Genomic DNA, 21,877 nt, shown 5'->3' on the forward strand with positions numbered 1-21,877 from the left:
TGCTACCGAATACTGACCACAGCCACACAGCATCATCTCCTGGGACTTTGCTCTGCCCGAAGGATGGCCTTGCTAGAAGCTCTGCCCAGAAGACTCTGGCAGACCAGAGCTAATGACAGAAATGCATGGGTCACCACACAACGTTGGGAAGATGTATTCCAACTTTGCATATCTGACAGTAAAGCAAATGCCTCAAGTTGTCCTGGTGAGCTGAGAGTTGTAGGTTTTTAAATAAATGTGCTAGCTTGCATTAAGAAAATGTTCTTCTGGGCTGGAGAGATGGCTCAGTGGTTAAGAGCACTGACTGCTCCTCCGGAGGTCCTGAGTTCAATTCCCAGCAACCACATGGTTATCACAACCATGTCCTTCCATCCTTATCTTGTTAATTTTTTTTTTTTAAATCATGACTGTGGAGTTGAATCCAGTCTTTCTGTTCAATCAGTTCCATGGCAGTGGGGGGAAATCTGGACTGAGATGAAATTCTAGAAATCCCTCTATCCTGGGTGGAAGAAAGAAAAAGGAGCCGCATATCCGGAGAGAACATGCTATAGAACTTCCTATCTTGGGCAGGGAACACTCCCTTCATTGCAGCTCCAATAACACTCAAAGCCATCGTGGTCCTGTGACATGTATTAGGCATACAGGTGGGAAACACCACCTTTAGAGATGGGCTGTGTATTGATGGAATCCCAAGAGGCAGAGAGAGGCCAGGGGGACATGCTTGGCCAAGGGCAGAGGTTCGCCCAGTGTGTCTCGGTCTAGATAGGACAAAGGGCTTTGGGAAAGTGGCAAACTGATATCAGATCCTACACAAATAGGTATACCTCTGGAGACCTTCATTCTATGGTCACAAGGAGATCACAGCAAGAGAAAGGTTAAAGGAAAAGGATCCTACTGGCATTGGAGATAGGAGGTGCCATAGCCGTTTATAAATTACCTCTGTAAGTTTGATATTGTTTCAAAGTAAAAAAAAAAATTTTTTTAAAGTAAGCAGATTCTTACAGCAACTCAACACAGGCAGGGTCTCCAGAGGTCTCACCTGCCCTGGTTTCTGAATCACACAGAGAGAAAGTGCCAGTGCCAGCTAGGTGTCAATCAAGGACAGTAGAAATATTCACTTATCAGCCATAGATGGACTTGTCTTTTATGTGGGTGTGGCTTGGATTTTGGCTTGGATTGTGACCAATCATACTGTGTGCAAGTCACAGAGTGGTAAGGCTCAAGAGTCCACTGAGGGAGAAAGCGACAAGTTTGGTCTGATTGTGGTGTGCAGCAAGGGCTAGCCAGCTGTTATGCTCACAGTCAGTGTTTCTGACAGTGCTCTGGTCATCTGTGTGTACCCTGTCCTCAGACTAGGGTGCTTTCCAACCTGATCTGCTGTCATTAACACAATATCTGTGATCTGGATCCAGAGCTGGGCAGCAGCCTTGTGGCTCACTGGACTGTATGTAGTGGGAGCCCTTGCTGGTTTTATCAGTGAGCTGTCTATACTCCCCAAAGAAACTCTTTCTTTGTGGACTTGCTAGAGGCATTTCTAATTCGCAACCTAAACTCTGACTAGTAAAATACTTAAAATCATGCAGCCGTCTCCCCCAGCCCCCCAAGGATTATTCTATAAAAGTTGATAGTACTTTTTTTTTCCCTCAATGCTAGGGATCGAATTAGGGCTGTATACATGCTATTCAAATGATCTGCCCCTAAATGTATTACTGAGCCCCTGCCCAAGAATACAGGAAATAAGAAAAAGAGGGGAAGAAGCTGATTATATAGTTACTGAGATTATAAACAAAAGGAAACTGAAGAACTTACTCGCTGTCCTTCAGCATGGCTGTGATTTTAGACTGCAGATCTTTCTCATTTTCTAGCTCTGTTTGCAGGCGTCTGGAAGCAGCCTGGAGACGGCCAATAGCAGCCCTGGAGAGCAGAGGATGGACCACAGGTCAGCACAGTGGCCTAACTGACAAAGAGAGAGCTGAGGACAGCCTGGTGCTTTCCCTTGGCCATCCCTCACTCAGGAGGAAATACATTGGAAGCAGATGACCAGAGGTGGGATCCTATGGTGTCAAGTAAGGTGCTTCCTACACCCATTTCCAGCTGGGCAAGAAGGACTAGGGTAGGGCCTTACACAGGGTCTGTGGAGGTCGGAGGTTGGCGGGGTTGAGGTTTTGTTTTCATCTCTATTCATGCACTGTCTGATATTGGCCTCTCACTTTCTCTTAGGAAGCTAGAAGCCAAAGTCCTACTTGTCAGGCCCCTCAGAATATAAGGCCCAGGCCTTAAGTTCAGGTAGGACTAGCACACTCCCTGAAACACTCCCAAGGCCTGGTACACTCCCTCAGAGCTACTCTGAGTCTTCACTGTTCCTCTTCCTAGTGTACAGCTCTCAGTGTGGCGTCTACTGTTGTTGAGGCCCATTCATACTACCAGATGCCAGCCCTTTATGAGGGGTGAGCAGGTATCGCCTCTCAGCAGTGACATGTTTGGAGGGAAAGCCAAAAGGCCTTGTCTTTGAGAAGTGCCTGAGGACATGGGACACGGATGAAGAATGCTCCACACTTGTGTGGTGCTGGTGAGCACATTTCCCATAACTGATCAACTGATTATTTGTGGACACCGAGCTGCTGATCCACAGAATCAGATGGGGTTTTTAATCCCACAAAGAGCCAGGTGTGGTGGCTCAATCTTGTAGTTCTAGTGCTTGGGGTTTGTGAGGCAGAAGACTGTGGATTTGGGGACAGGATGGACTGCAAAGTTAGACTCCATCTCTAAATAAATAAGTAAACAGGGCTGGTGAGATGGCTCAGTGATTAAGAGCACTGACTGCTCTTCCAGAGGTCATGAGTTCAAATCCCAGCAACCACATGGTGGCTCACAACCATCTGCAATGATATCTGATGCCCTCTTGTGGGGTGTCTGAAGACAGCTACAGTGTACTTACATATAATAAATAAATAAAAATAAATAAATAAATGTTTTAAAAAATAAATAAATAAGTAAACAGATAGAAACACTCTATCAGGAAGCCATTTCCACCAGTGACCAATGCTACAACTTCTACTTCAGGAGCTGCATGGACACAGCCCTGTCTCTTCCCTGACCGCAGCATCCTATACTAGCATTTCTGTTCTTTCTTTTGCACATGGGTGTGTGTGCACTCGTGTGTGTGCATACACATGTGTGCATGGTCATGTGTGTTCCTCGATCATTCTCTGCCTTACTCTTTGGAGACAGCCTCTGTCACAGATTCTCTCAGAGACTCACAGATTCTGCTAGTCTCGCCAGCCAGTTAGACCTCTGGATCCTCCTCTCTCTGCTTCTCCTGTGTTGGGATTATTGGTACACTCTGTACTGCTCTGCACATGGGGGCTGGGATCAGATGGAGGTCCTCACTCTCGGGTAGCAAGTATTGCACCAACTGAACCAGATCCTAGACTGACATTTCCTCTTTGTGTCGTAATGTCTGTCTGCCACCTGGAGAGATGCTATTTTCCTCTTGACCATCTGAACACAGCTGGAACTTAACACTATTCTTTGCTGAATGAGTGAATGAACCTCTGTGGTATGACACTGTCTTGGCCATCATGGTCACGCTTGGCTGTACAACCTCCTTGTAGGTCACAGGATGACCTACATGTTGTTGGCTTCTTTCTCTGAGGCGATCTCGGCTGCCAAGCTCTCCTGCTGTTTGGCGAGGAGGTCCATCCTCTGACGACAGATACGCAGCTCCCCCCTAGGACATTGAAATAAGAATTGGCATAATGTTTTCCCAAGGTTCTAGCCTTAGAAGGGGCCAGTGGGGCAGGGGAAGGAGAAAGCCTAAGGTCCAGGCCAAGGACTAACAATACTTTGTTTTCCTAGGCGTCTCAGACCCTATCAAGTCACATGGCCGGGGTGTTTTCTAAAAACCCTGCCAAAGGGGCTAGTCATGTAAACTTCTCCAAAAGGTGATATGCCTGGGAAGCCAAGGGAAACATGGTTAACGTGAATCTGTGTAAGCACAGGCCCCTGAGGAGCACATGGCTACACATGGCTGCAGCTCTTCGCCAGCATGCAGCAACACAGACCAGAGCAGTTAGTTCCCTGTGTAGGCCTGGATGAAAGGCTCACTCCTGCTATGTGACATTTACTTCAGTGGGAAGCAACAGAACACAACCTAAACCATGAGTTCTAAGGACACCCAAAGGATGTCAGGACAATGCAACACATCGTCGCTGTAGGGTAAATCCTATACCCACAGGTGATGTCATGAAGAAAGATGCTTTTGTTTTTCAGAGATGCTGAAATAGGAGTAAAGCATCAGATTCAGCACAAGAATCACAGCTACGACACATATTCTGACACATAGCGGGAAAAGTCAACCACAACGATCTAGGGGTGGTGTAAGGGGACAGCTGCCTCCTACTGGTTTCCAGCTTTCCTGTGTGTTGGGGACACACTCAGTATTCAACTGACTATGATGGCAGGCTAAGTGTCAGTGAGCCAAGGCCAGCAGGACCCGAGAAGTAGCAGGCTATATCCACTAAGGCCTCCATCACAGCTGAAACGTGCTGAAACTAGACGGATCATGGAGGCCCCAGCAGGACCCAGGAGCACCTTAGCTCTCCGAGAACTTGTCTGGACTGAGGGAGAGGGAAAGGTGGTGGAGCCTGTGCTCCCCAACTGTTCAGGCTTGTGAGGTTGCTCCCTGTAAATACTCTGGCAAGACTCTCCTGCACAGAGCACTCAAGAAAAGAAAAGGCAGGACCTCCCACATGGATGCTGTACAGCAGAAGGTGTGGCTGGGCTCACTTGGTCTTCTGGATGAAAACGTCCTTTTCCTCATGCATCTTGTCTAGAAGGTTCAAGCTCTTCCGAAGATGAAACGCCTGGACTCTGTCTTTAGTGGTTGCCTTCCTCATTTTCTCGGCACCTGCGCTCTCCTTTTTCGCTGAACTTGACATAAAAAGAGCACTTGCTTCACACACAAACCCTAATGCTCAGCTTGACCCTAGACTGCTCTCCACCCCGCAGCTCCACAGCCCACTAGAGATGCAGCCTTCCTTCAAAGGAGGAGTCTCGATGCGTCTCGGTGAATTACCTGTGGCCGCCGTCATCCTCTAGTCCCTCAGGAGACCGTTCTACATCAAACTCCAGATCCTCTAGCTGGATTCTTTCTAGAAATCAAGGAAACAGTCAAAACAAAACAGAAACAGCAAACAGCCAAATCATACAGTGTGATGGCTCGGGCCTATGTTTCCAGTGCAGGAAGGATAAAAGCAGAAGCAGGAATTCCAGGTCAGGCCTAGGAAGTTTGAGGCCATCCTGGGCTATGTGAGGCCCTGCACCAAAATACAAAACAAAACATATTACCAGAAGATAAAGATAATTTTTAAAAAGAAAAACAAGTAAGAGCATACACACATGTACCCAGGGAACTCTGGGCATCCTCAGTCGCCCTTAGACAGTTTCCATGGTGATACCAACACTTCCCTTTCCTTTTTCTTTTGACTATTTGGGGGTGTTTGTGGTGGCCACGGACATGTACCATGCAGTACCTGGTCTCTGTTGAACTGGATACTATTTCAAGTACAGTAGTTCATCATTGCTTTTTTGTTGTTGTTATTTTTTATTGGATATTTTCTTATTACATTTCAATTGTTTTCCTCTTTCCAGGTCTCCCCTTCAGACATCATTGCTTTTTAGAAGTGTTTCAATTTTCCTTTTTTCTTTTAGATAAAGTATTTGTAACTTACGCTGTTAGCCTTGACCATTGTCCTCCTGTCTCAGCTGGAGTTTGAAAGACGTTTCCACCAAGCCTGACTCAGTTTTTACATTATTTATGACTTCTTTTCGTTTCAGACAGGGTTTCACTTTGTATCCTAGCTTGGTCTTAAACTCACATCAGTTCCTCTTGATTTGGCCTCCCAAGTAGAGAGAGATGGTCTCACTGTGTAGCCTTGGCTTCCCTAGAGCTTGCTATGGAGGTCAGGCTGGCTTCACTTAAACTCAGAGATCCACAGGTTTCTGTCTCTGGGATGGGATTAAAGTTGTGTGCCACCATGCCTGTCCCAAGTAATGTAATACACACACACACACACACACACACACACACACACACACACACACAGAGAGAGAGAGAGAGAGAGAGAGAGAGAGAGGGAGAGGGAGAGGGAGAGGGAGAGGGAGAGGGAGAGGGAGAGAGAGAGAGAGAGAGAGAGAGAGAGAGAGAGTAAATGTGGGTAGAAAGAAGTGATAAAGGTTCTCTGAATCTCTAGTAAGTATAAATGTAGAAGGGTTCTCAAAAAACCTGAAGACCAGCTAAATGGCTTCGTGGGTAAAAGAACCTGTGTGCCAAATCTGATGAGCTGAGTTCAAACTCCAGAACCTAGATATTGAAAGGAGAGGACCAATTCAAGCATGTTGTTCTCTGATCTCCACACACCCATGGCCTACACACACACACACACACACACACGTGCACACACACACACACATGCACACACATGCACACACAAACACAAATAAAAACCATAATTTTTATTTTTTTGTATAAGTGTTTGCCTCATATATGTATGTACACCTTGTGAGTGCCTGCAGTAACCGGAAGATGGTGGCAAATTCCCAGGAGCTGGAGTTATAGACAGTTGTGAGCTGCCATGTAGGTACTGAGAACTCAACCTGGGTTCTCTGCAACAGCAGTAAGTACAGTGAGCCTCTGAGACATCTTTGTAACCACTATTAAAACAAAAACAAAAACAAAAACAAAAAACCCTTTTTTTTTAAAATAACATTGTCTTGAAAACATCCCTGTAGACTTAAAAAAAACATGGAGAATTATGGGTTTACCTCCATATCCATATTGTATGGCTGTGAAAATTACTGAAAAGAAAATGCAAAAGTCCAGAGCCTACACCACAAGGAGGATGAACAAGAGGCAACTGGGTGAGAGAGACATACAAACCCAGGAGAAAAAAGATAGGGTCAAGGAGGAGCAGGGACAGAGGTTTTCATAGACCCAGAAAACATGGTCAGGGGGTCAAGTCTGTAGTCTGGAAGGGATGCCAAATCAAGGACATCTCATAAAAGTTTGGATCATCAGAAAATTTTAAAAGAAATTCTAAAACATTCCAGAAAAGGAAAAATAGGCCACAATTCAAAGGATTAAGATTTAGACTGGCATCAGTTTACTAATGGTGGTGTTGGAAACTAGAAAAATACAGACTGCCACATTCAAAGTCTCAGCCACTATTTATTATTTTTCAACTAAAAACAATAGCAGAATTCCCTGTTTGAGAAATTAATTTAGAAGATGTACTTTCCCTGGAATAAAGGGCAGCCAGGAAACACACTGTCTTCCCTGTTCTGAAACAGTCTGTGCTGGGAAAAGGCCTCTATTACCGTCATCCATGTTAGGGAAGTTGTCCACAAGGTCCTCATCAGAAAACTGGACAGGAGGTTCTTCCATACTGGGAGACAGAAATTAGCTGTAACACAGTATTATAAAATATACATCAACGAGGTTCTATTTTTAAAAACTTTAAAGTTTCTAATAACCTAAGGGTGCAGAGACATGTACCAGTGATCAGAAAGCAGAATAAGAGAGACATTTGAGAGTACCATGGGCCACACAATAAAACTCAAAAGTACAAAAAAATAATGATTTCTCTTATATTAATATCCATTAAGAAAGCAGATAAGCTAGAGACTAAGAAAAAATACTTACAGAGGAGACATTGGCAAAACTTTGCATCCAGAAGACAGAGGCCCTAAATATGAACAAGGTAAAACTACAAACTTGCAAAAGGTCAAGGCTGTTTAATACATGTTGCAAACAAGATGCAGAAGTGGGGAGTAAACCTGTCTGTTCACTCTCACCTAATATTCATGATCTGGGCTGCTGAGATGGTTCAGAAGGTGAGGGTGCTCGATACCAATCCTGACAATCTTGAGTTCAGTCCCCACAACCCACTTGGTAGGAGACAACTGACCCCCACAAGTTGTTCTCTAACCACACATGTGCTGTCACATACACACATACACAAAAATTTAACAAGTGCTAAAAGGATCAAATTACCCAATTTCTTTAATGAATAATTGTTGCAGAGTGAGAGGAGAGGTGGGGATGCCTCTTAAAGGCAAACCAGCCGCATGTCCTGTGAAGATTGTGTTTGGCTCTTGATTCAAGCAGACAACCCTAAGTAAGATTCTTGGGATGGTTACTGAAAATTGGCAACAGGTGTTGGATTTTATGAAGAAATTACTGTTGATTTTGTCCGAGTTTAAATGGCTTTGGGAGTTGGCTAAAAGTACAGAGGTACGTACTGACGTTTTCAGAGAGAGATGAAGGTATGGCTGGTTATCTTCACAATGTGTCAGCCCAGTTGGAACAGCTGGAAGAAGAATAAGACAGCACTGATCTTGCTGATGAAAGGTGGTTGGAATCTAGGCTTCATATTATCCTTCTCCTTATTAGTGGTGTGTGTGTGTGTGTGTGTGTGTGTGTGTGTTTACTTGAAAAGGCCAAAGAGGGTTTCCCTGCAACTAGAGTTCCAGGTGGTTGTAAATGGCCTCAAATTGGCACCAGGAACTAAACTTCAGTTTTTTGCAAGAGCCATGACTGCTCTTAATAGTTCGACCATATCTCTGGCCTCTTCTTATTTTTGTGATTCTGGACTTTTCTATAAGAAAAAAATTGCAAAAGGAAGAAAATGCAAGCAAGCAAAGGAACAGACTCAGGTTCAGGCACTGGAGCTGTCCTACAGTCAGTAAGTCAATTTTATATTCTCTAAACTGCATCCAAGTCTCAGCAGGAGTCTGAACATGTGTAGGTGCCTATGTGCATCCGCTTGAGGAAAATAAATCAGAAGCTTGCCCAATGAAATTAAAAATATATGTGGAAGAACAAAGAACAATAGTACTGAAGAAGAATGAGGGGGAGGGGAGTGTCCTGCTGGTATTTATTCTAAAGTTACAAAATTACAAAATTACAATACTACCAGGCACAGAGAACAGGCCTAGAAACTGGTTGCTAAAGACTGAGGCCACTTAGTACAAAATCTGATTGCTCACCAGCAGTGCTGGGTATATTTCAGTGGGCATGTTAAGAAGCTGGACCCTTTCCTGGAAAATCAGCTCCATGCAGATTAAGAGCTCATTTATGAAAAGTGAAACCACCAACCACAGTGGTAGTGGCCAAGAGAGGTTATGACATCAGGGTTCCTAAATAAGACCAAACCTATTAGGTATCAGAGAAAATGCTGGTAGATTCACCTATATTCGAATTTAAAATTTCAGACAGGTGATATGCTAGAGAGACATGGAGCAAATCTATAGGGCAGAGGATAACTACAACCCATGGCTTAAAGGGGTTACCATCAGGCAGAAGTTTCATTACCAGGAGCGTTTGTTTTGTTTTGTTTTGTTTCGAAACAGGGTTTCTCTGTGTAGCCCTGGCTGTCCTGGAACTCACTCTGTAGACCAGGCTGGCCTCGAACTCAGAAATCCGCCTGCCTCTGCCTCCCAAGTGCTGGGATTAAAGGCGTGCGCCACGACCGCCCTATCAGGAGCTTTATAATAAGGGGCATTCAGTCAACACACGCAGGAGCCAATATTCAGTCCACCGGCATCCCTGGCTGTACAGCTGTTCTCCAAGTGTTATTTAATGGAGCCCTCAATTGAATGAAAAACTATCTCATGATTATAACTTAAGAAAAGTTGAGCAGGGTGATGATGGTGCATGCCTTTAATCCCAGCCCTAGGGAAGCAGGGACAGGGGAATCTCTGAGTTTGAGGGCAGCCTGGTCTACAGATAGATCGAGTTCCAGGACAGCCAGGGCTACACAGAGTAAATAAACCCTGTGTCAAAAAACCAAAGGGAAAAAGAGAGAGAGAGAGAGAGGTGGGGGAGAGAGAGAGAGAGAGAGAGAGAGAGAGAGAGAGAGAGAGAGAGAGAGAGAGAGAGAAGTTGTTCAACATGATCTGGAATAAGGGAACTGCAAACCAAAGCTACAGTGACCTGTCATTACATGGTCTCCAGACTTTGGAGCACAAGGGCATGAAGATCTAGCAAGTGCTGGCAAGGACACGGAACAGTAAAAGGCTCCACAGCAGAATGAGAACTGAAGAGCAGGAGCTTCAGAGTTAGACATTAGGAGCTAAGCATTCTACAGGAAAAAAAAAAAACCTGTTTGCTTTCCCTATTATTTTTTAAATAAATTACCACATATTTGGTGGCTTAAAACAGCACAAATTTATCTTGTTCTAGAACAGTAGTTCTCAACCCCACGGATCTTGGCCCTTTGTGTGGTTGCACATCGGATATTTACATTACGGTTTATGATGGTAGCAAGATTGCGGCTATGAGTATGAAGTAGCAACGAAAATAATTTTGTGGTTGTGGGTCATCACAGCATGAGGCACTGTATTAAAAGGTCACCGAGTTAGGAAGGTTGAGAACCCTACTCCATACGCCAGGCATCTGAGTCTCGGGAATGTAGAGCCATGGTGTCCGCAGGTATGTGTGGAATCAGCTGGACACAAGCACTCCCATCTTGAGCCATACTTATGATGTTCTCCAAATAGCCCTGGCTGATTTTTTTTTCTCAGCAAAGCATAAATCGATGAGATCATTGGCATCTTATGTGAAACTTTATAGCCAGATTCTGCCTCAGAGACGGAAGTCCCTAACTTCCCAGTTGAGCCTTTCCTTTTTTGACAGCATCTCAATATAGCCCTGAATCCATAATCCTCCTGTCTCAACCTCCTGAAAGCTGGAGATTACAATAGTATGCTACTGTGTCCAGCTTTGATATTTGTAGTCAGTCTTTGGCTACTTTGTAGGTTCTTTTCTCCACCCTTCTCCACCCCCTAACACTAGATAGGAGAGAAAGAAGGATAGAGAAGAAAGGAAAGAGATCCCTGAATATAGTCAGGGGTTGGAAAGGGGATGGTGCTACCATTAGAATACTTTCTGCTAATTAGGGGCGCAGAGTTCCTTGGGGCAAGTTTGATCTTCATGTCAGGATATCTAACTTCTTGTTGTTTCTTCTTTGTGTAGGCCTGCTTAACAAACCGCAACCAACAGCAGCAAATAACCAACCAATAAACCAAAGCAATAAACCACCTATCATGACTCTAGCATTTATATATACCTCTAAAATGTCTCCAGAATTCCAAACACTCACAGAAACCATCTGCAGCTAGCAAAATCACACTCCTGCTAGAGCATGAGGCAAATCATAGTCAGCTGCGGTGGATATTCTGAAGCAGCCCTGTACCCCACACCTGGTATTAAGACAAAAATATATTCTTAAATAGTTCTGTGTGTTTTTTAAAGAAACAAAAACTCCCAAAATTGTCACTATGGATATTATTTTAAGATAAACAGTCACATTACAGAAAGAATGAGTTTGTTTTGGTTTTGAGACAAGGTTTCTCTGTGTAACCCTGGCACTCACTCTGTAGACCAGGCTGGCCTTGAACTCACAGAGATGACCTGCCTCTGCCTCCTGAGTGCTAGGATTGAAGGCATGTGCCACCACCACCCAGCAAGTTTGACTCTTTGCTCTACTCCACAAATACAATCTTCATTTGACCCAAAGTTTTTGACCCACACTTGGGTTCATCTGGTCTGCTGCCATTCAAACCCACACTTTTAAGCTCCTGTCCCCCAATGCCTGGCAGTAAGCCACACTTGGTATAACCCTAGATTTGTCTTTCTCTTCTTTTCAGTCTCACAGCACCTTGAGGCTCATCCTTATAAATCAGGACTAGGTTGTTCTGTAAGAGCAGGGCTGTATGCACCTTACTGGAAGCCAGGGAGTGAGTGTCTACTTTCTTGGCTTTTCACTTTCTATCTAGAGCTGCCTTTGCCCCCTGGCACCTGCCTTCATCTAGCATGTTCAAAGCTGCAGTGTCAGCTGAGCCAGTCCTGCCATAGCCTTTGATGATCTATCTCTTTCCAGACTCCCTCTTCCACTGAGAAGACCCAAGATAGTTCTTCCATCTTAAAGGAAGCTGATGAGCCACCTCAGTGCCTCTTAGCCATGGAACGTCATGTTTTTACTGGTTAGAAGGACTGGCATGTTGGGTGTCTCTGGGGCCACTGTACTGCCTGCTCTAACTTTTCCTCTGAGAGGACGACCCTTTTTTTAGAGAGGGCTGTAGAAATTCTCACTTGACACAGTAGTTTTTCAGGTTGTCATAACAAAGTGCCCCAACTTGTATCCATTACACAACAGAAATGTATTCTGTCAGTCTTGAAGTTTGTCTTATTTGTTTTAAAGACAGGGAGGAGGGCTTCAAGCTGGGTGTGGTGGCAAGGGCCTTTTAATGCCAGCACTTGAGAGGCAGAGGTAGGTGGATCTCTAAGTTTCTGGCCAGCCTGATCTGCAGAGCAAGTTTCAGGATAGTTAGGGCCACACAGAAACCCTGTCTCAAAAACCAGTCAACCTATTAACAAAAACTGCTGTTCAGGAATAAACTTCTAATCTAAGATAAGCAAAGGTGTGTGGTTACACAGGAGTAGAAGTGAGAATCACGGGTTTGTTCATAGTTAACCAGGAAAGGAGGGTACTGTGTTATGGGGTGAAGACAAGATTCTATTTATTGGCTTGGATGGGCTCTTGATAATTGCTTGATAATCAGTCCTTAAATTGTACACAATTAGCTAGGCATCATGTGTCTGGTCCACTCATTACTTAGCTTGGTACTTGGCCCACAGCAGACATCCATTCAGGGAGTATTTTGCTAAGTATCTTGACCCAGATAAAGGAATCATTTTATGGAAAATCAAGCCAAGGAGGCCTATCCACTTGCAAGGAAGGGTTCTGTATTTAAAGCCAGGCTGGAACAGCGGGATGTGACTCTTACTTGCACCAGACTGATGCCTGGCTCTTCCCGGCAGGATTGATTCTGCCGCTTCCTAGGCTGTGGTAACCACGTGACTCACGGCCATACGTTCACACAGAGAAGCCACCCGCGTTCAGCGCATCCTCAGTGCAGCCCCACGGCAGAACGTCACCAGTACCCACCTCTCTGGCCAGTCCAGTGATGTCCCTCAGCGATGAGACTTCAGCAAAGGTCCCCCAGGAATGGACTGGACTGTTGTCAAACCCCCTCAGGAACGGCTCCTCGGTGGTGGTCCCTTAGCAACAGCCCCTCACAAATGACTCCTAGACAGTAGTCCCGCAACAAGATCGCCCCCCAGAAACAGATCCTCGGCGATGGTTCCTCAGCACTAGGCCCGCAGGATCAGTTCTTTAGCCCCTTGACGATGGCTTCTTAACGGCCCGACTGCCCCCCAGCCACAGTGGGTCTGAGGCTGCGTAGTTTGGGCGCGCAGCTCCATGGCAACGGAAGGCTGCGTTGGAGTAGCAGGCAGGGCCGTGGCTGCGGAGGGAGAGCCTGCGCGCAGGCGTAGAGTGCAGCAGCGGGGGTGAAGTTGGGGGGAGCTTCACGGAGGCCAGAGTCGGAGCTGACTGTTGCCCAGACGATTCTCCTGGAGACTGGGGCAGGTGCTTGATCACTTAGCTAAAGCCAGTTGAAACTTGGGTCAACTTCTAACTTAAAAGATCATTTACGCAAAAGTTGGAATCTCCTCCATATCTTGGATCTGAATTCTGGCTCTCCAAGGTCCTGTGCAGCCTGTGTTGTGACCTCTAGGTGGTGACATTTGACTCCTCTGTATAACCCACAGGATTCTTTGAATTCTGTTTGGTCGTTTAGGTTGGCGTTGTTACTAGTCCGGGCAGGAGGTGGGCTCAACAGTGGACAGGACATGTTCCCTTTCCTCGGGGTCGCAGGGATGACTGACAACTCCTTTAGTTTTGTTTTGAAGATGGAGAACCTTCAGCGTCAAGAAGTCCTCAAAAAATACAGAGGCTGTGGAAATGTCAGTGGAGATTGGTGAGGGGGTACCTCTGCACTCCCTTCAGATACTTTGCCTCTCAGAATTGTAAGCCTGAGAAATACCACTGCAATACTGTATTGGTGTGTGTGTGTGTGTGTGTGTGTGTGTGTGTGTGTGTGTGTGTGTAGAGGCGGTGGGGGTTGGGGTAGGGACTGAACCCAGGTGTTCTGTAAGTTTAGAGCATTGTGTGTGGAAGCTGAATGTCCTAGTTTGATCCTCAATTGCTATGGTAAAACACTGACCCAAAGAAATTTGGAAAAGATAAGCCTGTTGATATATTACCTCTAGCTGTGGGAGAGTGTGAACTGAGCTTCCTTTCTCTGGGTTGTCCCTGATATATGGCTGAGCAGAGAGGGTTGTAAGGCAACCATATCCAATGCTAATAATATTTTTGTTATGAAGTGTAATTCCCACTACAGTGAAATGAGTGAAAAAAAAATTGGTCTTCTCTTTCATGTTGCCTCAACTATTTTAACACGTGCACAGTGTTCTATAGTGGAATCTGTGCTCCTCTGTTGGGCTGGCCGAACCTGTCAGGTTTGTCTCCCTTCCATTTTTAACTCAGTATGTCATGGAGTATAGGAGAATGCTCCACCTGAAGTTCAGTTGTATTAATACCCTACAGAGGGATCGTGAGAAGCTGGAGGTCATCAATAGAATGCTAACACCATTGTGAAATCTGGTGTTGCCTTGGTAGTTGGTGGGAGCCTGATCTCTCACAGCGAGAGCAAAAGACAAGCAATGCCAGAACAGGAGGAAGCCCAGGAATGACGAAGTCTCTGTTGAACAGGCTTACCAAAGGCCATAGTCCTAACCTGTGGACCGGTGCCTGGGTCTGTGGGGTGGGCACTAACTGATGTCCTTATGTCCTTGAGTGCACGTCTGTCCAGACTCTTCTGAAATGGCTTCAGAGCATTCCAAGGTAGCCCCTGCCTTACTAGGAAGAGATAGCACCCCAAAATGTTCATGAAGGCACAATAGAGGTTTCCCTGAAGGGACAACAAAGTTCCCTTTTGTGCCTTATTTTATCCCTTCTCTTGGTTGTCACAAGGGCAACAAGGGGCAAGATACTTTCTAGCCAACTAATAAGTGAAATCCATGGGGCTGCTGACTTGTACTGAACTCCCACGGCCCATCCAACCAGATCAAACTGGAGCCATTCACATATCACCACAAAGAACAGGGTGTTTATTTGACCTGAGAAACTGGGAGAGCAATGCGATAACCAAGGAATTTCACAAGCATCAAGGCACATAAACCAGGAAATGTTGCACCAAGACATATAATAAACAAACAGATAGAGATAAAATATAAATTAAAACTCCTTAAAATACCCGAAGGAAAGGCCCAGTTTTACAGAGTGCACCAAGAGAAACCAAGCCACAGTCCAAGGGAGGGACATCCTGGAAACACTGAGAAGAATAAGCAAAGGACAGATTGACAGGCACACCAATAGCCTAAGGACAGATTGACAGGCACTCCAATCCTTAGACAGGCACTCTGTCCTTAGACAGACTGAAGGCACACCAATAACCTAGCTACCTATGTCCTAGCTGGTTGTTGAAAATGAACACAATGTTATGGCATGCAAATCATTGGCAGTAAAGCTGTTTTTGTTTTTGTTTTTGTTTTTGTTTTTTTTAAAAATAATGGTTGGGCAGACGGTGTAGCTTAGTTGACAGAGTGCTTGCCTAGCATGCACAAGACCCTCTGTTTAGTCTCCAACACTGCATAAACCAGGAATGGCACTTACTGTTAATCCCAGCACGTAGGAGACAGACAGGAGGATCAGAAGTTCTGCATTATCCTTAATTACACAGTGAGTTTAAGGACAGATTAGGCTACATGAGACCTTGTCTCAAAAAACATAAATCTGCCAGGCAGTGGTGGCGCACGCCTTTAATCCCAGCACTTGGGAGGCAGAGGCAGGCGGATTTCTGAGTTCGAGGCCAGCCTGGTCTACAGAGTGAGTTCCAGGACAGTCCGGCCTACACAGAGAAACCCTGTCTCGAAAAACCAAAAAAAAAAAAAAAAGCATAAATCTAAAAAGTGTGTGTATATGTGTGTGTGCGTGCACTCAGAGGTTATGAATATTTTCTTAGAGAACCTAAGTTTGGTCCCCTGCCGGCAGCTTACAGCTGCCTATAACTTTAGCACCAGGTTTGGACATACCCTCTGATCTCTGAGGGCACTCACACAGACATGGCCTATGCACACACAGACATACACACGTATGTATAAATAAAAATTACAAATTAAAAAATAAATTAGAGCCTATAGAGATGGCTCAGAGGTCAAGCCCACTGGTTGCTCTTCCAGAGGTCCTGAGTTCAATTCCCAGAAACCACATGATGACTCTCAACCATCTGTAATGGGATCTGATGTCCTCTCCTGGTGTGTCTGAAGACAGCTACAATGTATTCATATACATAAATAGATAAGTAAATCTTTTTTTTTAAAAGGAGGTTACAGAGATGACTCAGAGGTCAAGAGCAATTGCTGCTCCACCTGAAGACCACAGTTAAGTTCCCAAAATCCAAGTCAGTAGCTCAAAACAGTCTGTAATTTCAGCTCCAGGAGATCTGATGTCTTCTTCCGGGCTCCGAAGGGACCTAAACTCACACACACACACACACACACACACACACACACACACTTTTTAAAATAAAATGTTAAGAAAAAATAAATTTATTTTTAGATTCATTATTTTTATTTTGTGTGTGTGAGTGTTTTGCCTGTATGTATGTATGTATGTATGTATGTATGTATGTATGTATACATGCGAGCTACATGCATGCCTGGTGCCTTCAGAGGTGAGAAGATGGTATCAGATTGCCTAAAACTGGAGTCACAAATGTCTGTAAGCCACCATGTGGGCCCTGAGATCTGAATCCAGTTTTTTTTTTTTTTTTATAAGAGCAACAAATATTAGTAGGCAGAGGCAGGTGGATTTCTTGAGTTCAAGGCCAGCCTGGTTTACAGAGTAGTTCCAGGACAGCCAGGGCCACACAGAGAAACCCTGTCTTGAAAATCCTCCCCCCACCAAAAAAGAGAGAGTAACAAATGCTCTTAAGTGCCAAACCATAGATATCTCTAGTTCCTAAAATAAATAAATAAATAAAAAAAGAAGATGGATAGGCAGTTTAACTCAGTGTGCAGCAATCATATATAGCACGTGTAGGGACCTAGGTTCAATCCCCTATGCTGCAAAACATACAAATAAGTACATGAAAAGAATAAAGGAAAATTTCTGTTACTTTCCTCCTATCTAGAACAACTTTTAAAAAACTGAACAAGATACACGAGACAATAACAGTTCTCGTTACTGGGCATCAGGTCATGACCTTGGAGATGGCAAGTGGGCGAGGGAGCCTGTCTTAAATATTTTTATGTTGCCATGACAGAACACCATGATGAAGGCAACTTATAAAAAGAAAACTTTTAGTTTGTGCCTCACAGTTCGAGAGGGCTAGAATCCATGACCAAAAATGGTGGGAGCGTGGCAGCAGGCAGACCAGGGGCTGGAGAAGTAGCTGGGAACTAATATCTGACCAACAATGAGGCAGAGAAAAGGAGCTCTGCAGATAACCTGAGTCAGGGACACTCCTCCTCTAAAAAGGCCACACCTCCTCCTCATCCTTCCCAAACAGTTCCACCCAATGGGAACCAAGCATTCAAATATAGGTCCCTGTGGGAGCAATTCTCATTCAGAACACCACAGAACCCTCAGATGATGCCAACTTCTACCAAGGAAAGTGCCCAGGCCATGTTTGAAGGCAAGAGAGCAGCAATAAAGGAAAATAGATAATGCGGATTATTTAATAAAGATTAAAAATCGCTGGGACAGCAGGGCAGTGGTGACATGAGCTTTTAATCCCAGCACTCGGGAGACAGAGGTAGGAGAATCTCTGAGTTCTAGACCAGCCTGGCCTACAGAATGAGTTTCAGAATAGTTAGGGCTATGCAGAGAAACCGTATCTGGAAAACAAACGAACAAACACAAACAAACTCTGGGCCTGCAAAAGTTTGACTGAAATGGAAACTAAATAGAGAAGCCCCAGACTGGTTAAAAATTTATGTAAAACATCTATCTGAAACAAACATAACTACTCAGTTCAAAAAATAGACGGCAGATGACCTCATTATTTTACTTGGTAAGAAATTAAAAGTAGATACCGAAAAGGTACACAGCACCTTAGTCATTGCAAAATTTCTCATTATATCTGTAAGGAGATACCTCTACATAGCTTTAGATTGGTCCGCATTACAGATTTGCAATGTTAAGTGTCGGTGAGGAGGCGAGGCAACATGGGGCCTCACACATCTCTAGGTGGGAGCTCTAAATGGTACAGCCACTTTGGAGAGCAGATTGGAAGCCTCTTATAAATTAAGCACCTGTTCCCCTAAAACCCAACAATCCTACACCTACATATTTATCCAAAAGAAATGAAAACATATGTCCATTCGAAGACTTGTACTTGAATGTTCAAAGCACTTTTACACATAATAGCCTAACAACTGCCAACAGGTGGGAAGTTGAACAAATTAACGTACATTCAGGGCAATTCAGCTCAGCAATTAAAATACTGCTGATGGCCAGGCATGGTGGTATACACCTTAAATCCCAGCTCTCAGGAAGCAAAGGCAGGCAGCTTTCTGTGAGTAAGACTAAGAATCTATCCCCCCCCCCCATCCCCTCCCATCCAGCACCCATCCAAAATGCTGATGCATGGCAGCCACAAATGTTTATCTGTTCCCAGTTCTGCAGTCACATGTCACCTGAGATTCAGGGAGCTCAAGATAATTCAGGCATTACCTACTCTGAAGCTCTATGAAAGAGGGGGACAGGATTTAGTTCCTCTATCTGGGGACCGGGCCCGATGTTACTCCTGGCTGTGCGTATGTCAAAGCTGCCCTCATTTTCTGGTCTGCCATCTGTCAGCTCTCACGATGAGTATGAGGTATTCTTCATCAAAGAATGGAAATACCAGATGTGCCTGCAAGACTTAAGCCCATGGTTTTTGTGACCAAGGTGATTCCTTTACACCCCAGGAATATCACTGGATTCAGATCCTATAAAGGGAAGCAGGTTCTAGGAACCAGAGGCAGGATCAAACTTTGAAAGGCTACCTTCACCAGGTTCATATTGTGTGACTCCATTTATAAAGTATGAAAAAATGACAGAAATCCTACTTCACTCTTTTTTTTTTTTTTAGGCAGCATCTTGTTGTCTAAACTAGAAGGCCTGTAACATGCTAAGGTAGCCCACTTGGGTCTTGAAGTTCTCCTGCCTCAGTCTGCTGAGTGCTAGGATTACAGGTATTCACAACCACACATAGCTAGCAAACCTTCATTGACTTGTTAGACATTAGCACACATAATCGAAGAATCCAGGTCCAGGAGACAGGTCAATAGTAAGCCTTTCTTACAAGGGCGGCCTCAGAAGTTCCGGTCTGACCCCTCGTATATTGAGTCTAGTTATAGGATTTCCTTAGCAGCTGTTTTTAGGAGTTTCGTGACACAGATCCACTCATGCTAACATCTAGTGTAAAGTTTTTCTCATTGGTTGACAGCTCATTGGTTAGAAATGTTAATTTGTGTCCAACATTTTCTATCATGTGAAATACTTCAATATGTCACTTTCAAAACAGAATCTGAGAGTAGAATTCGGACTTCCCTACACTAAATTCAAATAATGGTACTTTGATTGTCTATCTTGATCCAGGCAAAAACAAATGTTCTAAGTGTCCCGGGTAACTCTTCAGTGGGGCATGGGATTGAGATTACCGAAGAAGCGATAACCAAACCCTTTTCTGAATGGACTGCATGCTTCCTTTGAGCAGCCTGTGAAGTTTGGTCCGCTCCAAATATTTTGCATTTGATCCTTTCTGCCAAGTTTCCCTTGCTTATCCAGATGAACAACTCTATCTGAAAACCACAAGATTAATAATTATGCTCTAGACCCAATGAAACTCTATTTAGATCACTGTCATTTTTCTGTATTTGGTGCATTTTTTTCCCAGGAAAATAGCAAAGCGACTTTATAAATACATCAGGCAAGGATTTTAAATTTAGCCAATTGTTGTTTCCTCTTGCAGGCTGTGTGACTCACCTCCACCTCCTGGGGCCAACCTGCTGCAGTAATGGGCTTAGGCCAGCTCTCCTGCCCAGACCTCACATTTGTACCACCCCTTCCCATGTGCAGATAAAGTGACCGTCCAAATCTAAGACAAAGAAAACTACAGGCCAGTCACATGATTTGTATGATAAGACCATACCTCTGTGGCTTTTTCAGCGGCACATGGGGCTTTGCTGTCCATGCATAAACTGAGCGGATGGCTCCTGGAGCTGCCCATGGAGAAAGACTTTTCAACCCTCTAGCTCTTCTGTTCAGTACCACAGCAGGAAAACAACATGCCTCTCTCCCCCCGGAATGAAGAGATAGCAGCCATTGCCTCGATCATCCAACAGTAGATTCTACCCGATGGAAAAGCCAGAGTTTTGCATGTCAAATAAGTAGTAGTGGATGTGTATTAGTCTCATTTCTCTGATGAAATACCCTCACAGGACAATTTAAGGAAGAAAGAGTTTATTTTAGCTCACAGTTTAAAGGTGTAGTCCACCACTGTGGAGGAAGCATGGGAAGGAGAACAGCGGGACTGAGCAAGGCAGCTGGTCACATTGTATCTGCAGTCAGGAAGAAGCATAGACTCTCTCAAAGGTACATCTCATAGGCCATTCCTAATCTAGTCAAGTTGACAGTGAAAATGAGCCATGGATACAGGCCACTGAAGAATGCATAGCTCTGTGGATATATGAGTAGGCTTGAAGTCCTGCATTCATTTTCCCTATTATTATTGTTTAAAGTTTTATTTTAATTTTATTGTGCATGAATAGTTACATGCATGTATGCAAGTGTATTGTGCACGTCTAGTGCCCGAGAAGATCAGAAGAGGGCTGTTTATCCCCTGGAACTAGTTTGGGAGATGTCATGTGGATGCTAGGACTCAAACCCAGCTCCTCTGCAACTGTAGCAACTGTTGCAGCGCAGTGGTGGTGTTGCACGCCTTTAATTCCAGCACATGAGAGGTAGAGGCAGGCAAATCTCTGTGAATTCCAGGCCAGTCTGGTCTACAGAGCACATTTCAGAACAGTCAGTGCCACACACAGAAACTCTGTCTCTAAAACCAGAAACTTTGTCTCAAAAAAAAAAAAAAAAGTACCAACTGCTATGAACCACTGAGCCATCTCCTCAGCCCTACTACTGTTCTATCAGGGTTAGCAGGTCCCCTAATCCATACTCTAGGTGAACCAAGACTAGAAAGGGGACTTCTTTAGGTATTTGGAAGAGTACACACCTCTGAGAAGGATGGCCTTTCTGTGATAAATGCCTTGTGGTGGTCGTCAGTGATGGGGGCTCTCCCTCAGAGCAAGAATGGGAGTAGGTGGAGAGAGTACAAGAACATTCTGTAGTGTCTGCAGAGGAAGAAGCAGGCCAGGCATTTTAGAAACAGCCTAAGATGGCTGGAGAGACGGCTCAGAGGTTTAATGCACTGACTGGGCTTCCAGAGGTCCTGAGTTCAACTCCCAGCAACCACATGGTGACTCACAACCATCTGTAATGTGATCTTGGCACCCTCTTCTGGCATGCAGACAGAACACTGTACGTAATAATTAAATAAACCTAGAAAGAAAGAAAGAGAAAGAGAGAGAGAGAGAGAGAGAGAGAGAGAGAGAGAGAGAGAGAAAGAAAGAAAGAAAGGAAGAAAGAAAGAAAGAAAGAAAGAAAGAAAGAAAGAAAGAAAGAAAGTGTGAGCCTAAATCCCTAACAGCCATGCAGGACCAAGGTTCTGTTTCCTGGCTTTGGGTGAGTCAGCTCCATAGTTGTCTTTCCTGATTCCCTGAGTAGAACCCAGGTGAGAGGTAAAGACAGACCCATAACTAATATTCAAAATGTATACATACAACCTATATATGTATATGTGTTTG

General features: G+C 44.5%; 1 protein-coding gene across 1 annotated transcript; it reads right to left on the reverse strand.

Annotated features, from left to right (window-relative positions):
- Positions 1-3,627: 3,627 nt before the first annotated feature.
- On the reverse strand, positions 3,628-7,444 carry LOC114612899 (cilia- and flagella-associated protein 74-like). The gene is made up of 4 exons (XM_028757991.1): positions 7,378-7,444; positions 5,078-5,153; positions 4,789-4,932; positions 3,628-3,730 (listed from the first exon to the last, which is right to left on the reverse strand). The coding sequence occupies exons 1-4, from the start codon at positions 7,442-7,444 to the stop codon at positions 3,628-3,630; spliced, it is 390 nt and encodes a 129-aa protein (XP_028613824.1).
- Positions 7,445-21,877: the final 14,433 nt, after the last annotated feature.

Source organism: Grammomys surdaster, unplaced genomic scaffold (assembly GCF_004785775.1).
Source record: "Grammomys surdaster isolate TR1022 unplaced genomic scaffold, NIH_TR_1.0 126185, whole genome shotgun sequence".
In the NCBI taxonomy this organism is placed as follows: domain Eukaryota; kingdom Metazoa; phylum Chordata; class Mammalia; order Rodentia; family Muridae; genus Grammomys; species Grammomys surdaster.